An 8,260-nucleotide genomic window follows, 5' to 3' on the forward strand; every position below is an offset into this window, starting at 1 on the left:
GCAGTGTGTCCAGTGTAGCCTAAACACACACGCGGAATGAAGCATTAATGGCCACGCACAAGTTAATACTTCACACGTAATCTCTCTCTGTCACATGCAGGCAGGCAACACACACTGACAGATTCCTCCGCCATCCATAGAGTGCAGACTCAACACACACACACACACACACACACACACACACACACACACACACACACACACACACACACACACACAGAGGGAGAGTGTGTCGCCACAGTTACTCACATTGGAAGTAGAGCTCRTCGTCTCCCTCTTGACTGGCCTTGCTGTATCCACATTGTCTGCAGGGAGGGAACAAACAAAGCCACACAGACGTAAAACATCACCAACGATACAAACATCGATTGATACAAGTCTTCAATCCCTCTTGGAAATGAGAAAAGGTTTCTGGACATCAGTGAATTGGAACTTGGATCAATGGTAGAGCCCCCCCCCTGTTGTTCAGTGGAACTGGCTGGACAAAACTCACTTCTGAAACTGGGCATCTACTGTGGAAATCAAACCTGCTTTGTTTGAGTGGACACACATGGGCAAACACTCATAGTTTGCACATTTCCGCAGGTACACACTCCTGCATAAATACACCCCCCCCCCCCCACCTAAACCCCCAAAACACACGCTCATCCTGTTCTAATGAGCTCTACACACTTCCTGTCACATTGCTCATCCTGTGCCTCCACAGGGGGTCCTAAAGTAGTAAAGTAGAGAAGGTGTCTAATTGGTGGGGCTTTCCAACTCAAGAGAGAGAGAGAGTTCAGGGCCTTCCTCTTAACCCTCCTGTTGTGTTCCGGTCGAATTGGAACGATTTACAAGTTCTCTCTCTGAAAAATGTAGTTCATTTAATCTGATTGTCATCAGGTTCCATGACTTTGTCCACACAGGGCATCTGAACGCACAAAACACATTTTGATGATTTTCATGACATTTTGGGTGTTTTATTTAACTTTTGTACACCTGTGGTGTTCCAAGTCAAAAATGACCGGTCATTAGAAATGAATGGGTGGGAATACAATTAGTGTATAAAATTCAGCCACATGCCCATTCATCAGATGGACACACTTCCTCTCCCAGGCCCCCACATGCATGTGTGTTTGAGCGCGCGCACGCACGCACGCACGACGCACGCCGACGCACGCACGCACGCACGCACGACGCCGATGCGCACGCACGCACGCACGCACGCACGCACGCACGCACGCACGCACGCACGCCACGCACGCACGCACGCACGCACGCACGCACGCACGCACGCACGCACGCACGCACGCACGCACGCACGCACGCACGCAGCGCACGCACGCACGCACGGCACGGGCACGCACGCACGCACGCACGCACCGCACGCACGCACGCACGCAACGCACGCACGACGCACGCACGCACGCACGCCACGGCACGCACGCACGGCACCACGCACGCACGCACGCCCACGCCGCACGCACGCACGCACACACAACACACACAACACACACACACACACAACACACACACACACACACACCACACACACACACACACACACACACACCACACCACACACACCACACACACACACACACACAACAACACACACCACACAACACACACACACACACACACTTTCACTCCCCTTCTTGGCTTCCATGGCAACCCCACAGGAACCTTTCCCCAATAGAATCTTTCCCCCACGGGGACCACACCTGTTGGCATTCTCACAAACAATCACAACATTGTTTTCAATAATATATAGAACTTTTCTCGCAGCCTGGTATATAAACGTTTTAGGCCTTGCTCCACAATTCAGCAGCACAATGACCAAACGATATACTGTATGTGAGGCTCTTGATCAGTATCTTTGATCATGACACTGGTGAGGAGAGAGGCCAGGAAAGTAGTCTGTGATAAATAGCACAACTTCTAGAAGAGTTTTTCAGCTATACTTTTCGTGGCTGTTATTTACCACCACAGACAATGCTGGCACTAAGACCGCACTCAGTCAGCTGTATAAGGAAATAGGCAAACGAGGAACCACTCACCCAGAGGCGGCGCTCCTAGTGGCCGGAGACTTTAATGAGAGGAAACAAATCAGTTTTCCAAATTTCCATCAACGTGTAAATGTGCAACCAGACGGAAAAAAATTCTAGATCACCTGTACACCACACACAGAGACGCGTACAAAGCTCTTCCCTCGCCCTCCATTTGGTAAATCCGACCACAACTCTATCCTCCTTTTTCCAGCTTATAAGCAAAAATTAAAGCAGGAAGCACCAGTGGACTCGGTCTATAAAAAAATGGTCAGATGAAGCAGACGCTAAACTACAGGACTGTTTTGCTATCACAGACTGGAACATGTTCCGGATTCTTTCGATGGCATTGAGAGTAACACCACATCAGTCACTGCTTTATCAATAAGTGCATCAGAGACGTCGTCCCCCACAGTGACTGTTCGTACATACCCCAACCAGAAGCCATGGTAGGACAGGCACAAATCGCACTGAGCTAAAGGGTAGAGCTGCCGCTTTCAAGGTGCGGGACTCTAACCCGGAAGCTTACAGAATCCTGCTATGCCCTGCGACGAAACCATCAAACAGGCAAAGCGTCAATACAGGGCTAAGATTGAATCATACTACACCGGCTCCGACGCTCGTCTTATTGTGCAGGGCTTGCAAACTATTACAGACTACAAAGGGAAGAAAAGCTGCGAGCTGCCCAGTGACATGAGCCTACCAGACGAGCTAAATCACTTCTATGCTCGCTTCGAGGCAAACAACACTGAGGCATGCATGAGAGCATCAGCTGTTCCCCGGACAACTGTGTGACTCATGCTCTCCGTAGCTGACGTGAGTAAGACTTTAAACAGGTCAAACATACACAAGGCTGCGGGGTCAGACGGATACAGGACGTGTGCTCCGGGCATGTGCGACCAATGGCAGGTGTCTCAAACTACATTTCCCTGATCAGTCTGTTAATCCCAACATGTTTCAAGCAACCACCAAGTCCCTTGCCCAGAACACAAAGGCAACCTGCTAAATGACTACAGACCGTAGCACTCACGGTCTGTAAGCCATGAAGTGCTTTGAAAGGTTGTATGGTCACATCAACACCATTATCCAAAAACCTAGACCCTCTCAATTTGCATACCACCCAACAGATCCACAAATGATGCAATCTCGTATTGCACTCCACACTGCCCTTTCCCACCTGGACAAAAGAACACTTATGTGAGAATGCTATTCTTGACTACAGCTTAGCGTTCAACACCATAGTCCCTCCAAGCTCACACTAAGCTAAGGATCCTGGGACTGAAAACCTCCTCTGCAACTGAATCCTGACTTTCCTGACAGGCCGCCCCCAGTGGTGAGGTATGTAGCAACCACATCTGCCATTGCTGATCCCTCAACACTGGAGCTCCACTGGGGTGCGTGCTCAGTCCCCTCCTTTACTCCCTGTTCACCCACGACTGCATGGCCAGCCACGACTCCAACCACCATCATTAAGTTTGCAGACGACACAACAGTGGTAGGCTGATCACCGACAAACGACGAGACAAGCCTATAGGGGGAGGTCAGAGACCTGCCGGGTGGTGCCAGGAATAACCAACCTATCCCTCAATGTAACCAAGACTAAGGAGATGATTGTTGGACTACAGGAAAAGGAGGACTGAGCAGGCCCCCATCTCATCGACGGGGCTGTAGTGGAGCAGGTTGAGAGCTTCAAGTTCCTTGGTGTCCACATCCACAACAAACTAGAATGGTCCAAACACACCAAGACAGTGGTGAAGAGGGCATGACAAAGCCTATTCCCCCTCAGGAAACTAAAAAGATTTGGCATGGGTCCTGAGATCCTCAAAAGGTTCTACAGCTGCAACATCGAGAGCATCCTGACTGGTTGTATCACTGCCTAGTACGGCAATTGCTCGGCCTCTGACCGCAAGGCACTACAAAGGGTAGTGCGTAGGGCCCAGTACATCACTGGGGCTAAGCTGCCTGTCATCCAGGACCTCTACACCAGGCGGTGTCAGAGGAAGGCCCTAAAAATTGTCAAAGACCACAGCCACCCCAGTCATAGGCTGTTCTCTCTACTACCGCATGGCAAGCGGTACCGGAGTGCRAAGTCTAGGACAAAAAGGCTTCTCAACAGTTTTTAACCCCAAGCCATAAGACTCCTGAACAGGTAATCAAATGGCTACCCGGACTATTTGCATTGTGAGCCCCCCCCCCAACCCACCCCTGCAACCCCTCTTTTTACGCTGCTGCTACTCTCAGTTCATCATATATGCAGTCACTATAACTATACATTCATGTACATACTACCTCAATTGGGCCGACCAACCAGTGCCCCCGCACATTGGCTAACCGGGCTATCTGCATTGTGTCCTGCCACCCACCACCCGCCAACCCCTCTTTTACGCTACTGCTACTCTCTGTTCATCATATATGCATAGTCACTTTAACCATATCTACATGTACATACTACCTCAGTCAGCCTGACTAACCGGTGTCTGTATGTAGCCTCACTACTTTTACAGCCTCACTACTGTATATAGCCTGTCTTTTTACTGTTGTTTTATTGCTTTACCTACCTATTGTTCACCTAATACCTTTTTTTGCACTATTGGTTAGAGCCTGTAAGTAAGCATTTCACTGTAAGGTCTACACCTGTTGTATTCAGCGCACGTGACAAATAAACTTTGATTTGTTTCATCTGAGTATTTGTTATAGTCAAAATAATCCATACATTATGCTTTTTTAACTCAAAAACGAGTTGTATGAGCTCAGGTCAATGTGGCCTACAGGCCATAAATAGAAGTTCAAAATTTGTAATGTTCACAAGAACTTAAGTTGACGAAAAGATCTAACACAACATGAGGTGATAATATATGGATTTATAAATCGGCTATAACGGGGCGGTCATTTTGGACCGGGAACACAGAATGAATTAACACGAAACGAACACAACAGGAGTGTTAAGACCACCAGAGTGAGACATTAAGAACAGAATGGGGACAGCCAGAGCCAGGCATTCTGTTTGGCCACCATGCACGCAGGCACAATACGGGATCAAGATGAGGACAGAGGCCTTGATTGAAGTTACAGTTCGAGTCGAAGGGAAGCATTCAGAGATTGAGTGGTCCGTCACTCACAACCAGTTTGACACAAAAGAAAGACACCGGGCCTGGCAGAGCTAAAGGCTAAATATGTGCATACCTATATAATAAACACAGGAGGCTGGTGAAGGGAGGACATCTCATAATAATGCCTTGAATGGAGTAAATGGAATGGGGTCCAACACATCGAAACCATGTGTTTAATACCATTCCATTTATTCCGTTCCAGCCATCACTACGAGCCCGCCCTCCCCATTTAAGGTGCCACCAGCGGCCTGTGATGTACAATATACAAGAGTTTGTGAGTGCACGTCGTTGTGTTTGTGTGATCGCAGCTGTGCATTAGGGTGTACAATATGTCTGTAGTGTGTGAATGCACGTCCGTGTAAGTGTGTCTGGCTGTCTGCCGTGTGTGTGTGTGTGTGTGTGTGTGTGTGTGTGTGTGTGTGTGTGTGTGCTTGTTAATGCGTGCGTCTGTCCACGTGTGTGTGAGCGTCCTTGTTCGAGTGTGTTAATGCGCACGTCAAGCCGTATCGCCAGTGCATGCACACGGTGTGATGGGAAAGACAGGTTTGACACATACAGACTCTTAACCAGCAGGGCCAGAGAGAGAGGAGTGGGGAAATTAAGGCAAGCCTATAGAGCCAATCTGTCAGGACCAACCAGCAGACGCATGCAGAGAGAGATAGGGCAAGAGAGCAAAAGACATACAACGGCCTGGTTCCATTTGAGCCCCTACACCTGCAGCTTTCACAGACAGGTGTAAGCTCCACCTAGCCCTCCGACATTACAAGTGGAGCCTCCACTGTAGTGTATACATTTCCACCTGGGAACTCCAAATGGGAAGGGGTCCGAATGGAACCAGGCCCAAGGTCCTTTTTATTTGATTATTTAACCTCGATACTGACAGGGAGTCAATGCCGAGACCACGGTCTCTTTCCCAGACGAGCCCTGTTCAGCACCACAATAGACATCAACACAGAATACACATTCAAGTACACACTCCGGGAGAGGAGGGGGCAGCTTCATTGTGTCTCTCTCTGTCTAGACTGGGGCGGAGGGGCGGGGTGGACTGGGTCAGGCAGGAAAAGAACGAGGGTGAAAGAGAGGAAGAATGGTCCAAACAAAGGGATGACAGGAAGTAGGGAGGAGCGGGGGAGGAGTGCAGACATGCCTGTACCTGGGGGTTGACAGCTGACAGTAGGGAGAAAGAGGAGGAAGAGGAGGAGGAGGAAGAGTGGAGAAGGAGGTGGAGAGCAGCACCACGCTAGTAGGAGCTATGTTGGAGGAGCTGGACGAGAGACTGCTGGGTAGAAGAGAAGAAGGGGAGGGGGCAGGGCTAAGTCACATCCTCTCTCCTCATTGGCTACAGGACAGGTGTAAATGACGTAATAGGACAGGCTGGATGTAAACCAGAAGGTACGCATGGTGCTTTCACCCAGAGCCTAGACATACCGAAGAGTTTGGCAAACTAGGCTTGAGATTCAGAATTTAATTGGCAATAATTCCTCATCTCTTCCAGTAAGTAGCACATTAGACTGCAATGTAGTCTGCRAACATATGAGAAATTCTGCCGAACTCCTAAAAAAAGGCAATTTTAGAGTACTGGGATTGACCTTGTGAAGAGCATAGAGAGCCTCACAGGTGCTGATATAAAAGGGAAAGGGAGGAGCTAGGCTGAGGGGGCGAGGGACATCGGGCACTATAGGTCAGGTGTGCAAGGAGGAAGTGAGCAAAGCAAAAAGAGGAAATAGAAAAGGAGTGAAGCACAGGGGGCGGATCCAGAATGGAGGAGATGGCTGCCCATTGGAGGAGAACACTGAGTGGACAGCACTGGTGTGTACCAGGCGTGCAGCAAGCGAGACAAGAGATCCGTCTCATACACCCCTCCTATGATTGTGTCACAGGCCTTCCACTTATGCTGATCGTTCTTTCTTTTCTTCATGCTACTTTTTCTTTTTCTCCCTCGATCCCCCTCTCAACTGACCGTGTGACCAACGGTGTCTGTCCGGAGGCAGCAGAGGGTAAACAATCAGTGCTCTGACCAGCCAAGCCTGAACTTCCTGAAGAGATTAGGGGCTGCTGCCCTGAAACCTTGGCACTACCAAACTCTGTCAAGCAAGAACGAACTGTGTGTCTGTGTGTGATGCATCGGTCTGTTCATGCTTATCTAAATTAAAGCAGGAAACGATTCGTTTTTATATGCAGTATGGCAATAACCGCGCGTGTCGGTGTGTGCATGACTATGACAAAATCTCCACTATATATGTGTGTGTGTGTGTGTGTGTGTTCCAGTAATGTATCCATAACTCGTCTCTAAGAGGAAGGGGGAGGAGGGAGTGTCTGGAGGAGGGATGGAGGATATTCATGTACACACCATATGACCCCTAGGCAAAACATCTAGCCGACTCCAAACAATTTAAAACCGCTTGATTTGACAGCGCCATTTCATTCAAGTGGACGTAGTCTACGTGGACAGACAGAGTGTGTGTGTGTGTGTGTGTGTGTGTGTGTGTGCCCGTCTCAGTGAGCAAATCATCTGTAAGCCCCGTGGGGATATCGGGGGTCAGCCATATTTGCAAACGAGGAAGCATGGTAATTGAGGTATCAACCCATTTGTCTTTGCCTGTGGTCGAGACATAAAGAGACGGCTAATAACCGCATTCTCATAGACTGACGAATGATGCAAGCGTTCTGGAGGGTTTGGAATAGATCCGTTCTCAGTGAAGGACAATTGGTTGCACGCTGGTAGGGATTCGGGACAGGGCGTCGTGTCCGCAGGATCGTGTCCTTGAACGTGTCGGTAGGCATGCGTCCATAAAGTACAGTATCTAGCTGAGCGTGTATGGGATTCATAAAGCATGTCGGTGTGAGGGCGGAATTGCACCCGCGAGGTGCAACGTATCCCTGTGTGTGCGCGCGTGTGAGTGTGTGCCGTGGGTATGCGAAATAAGCGCGCGCGTGCGATTGACAGTTCCTCCTCAACGTGTCGTGTTGGCGTGAATGAAGGAACGGGAGACATTTCACACTCCCTCCATCTAATCCATTTCCATCTCCCAGATCAATGTGGAGCAGGAGAAAAATAGAAGGAAATAGATGGTTGGTGTAATCAGAGATTCCTCTACACAAATATACTGTCTGAAAGGAGCA

The 8,260-nt window shown here is 49.3% G+C and overlaps 1 protein-coding gene across 1 annotated transcript in view; it reads right to left on the reverse strand.

Moving 5' to 3' along the window:
* The window catches only part of LOC111954860 (ephrin type-A receptor 7-like), a 62,506-nt gene that overhangs the window by 18,390 nt on the left and 35,856 nt on the right, over positions 1–8,260 (reverse strand). The window contains exon 6 of the mRNA XM_023974764.2: positions 250–321. Within this exon, the coding sequence (XP_023830532.2) occupies positions 250–321 (72 nt within the window). The remainder of the gene's footprint in view (positions 1–249; positions 322–8,260) is intronic.

The sequence above is a fragment of the Salvelinus sp. IW2-2015 genome, linkage group LG30 (genome assembly GCF_002910315.2).
Source record: "Salvelinus sp. IW2-2015 linkage group LG30, ASM291031v2, whole genome shotgun sequence".
NCBI lineage: Eukaryota > Metazoa > Chordata > Actinopteri > Salmoniformes > Salmonidae > Salvelinus > Salvelinus sp. IW2-2015.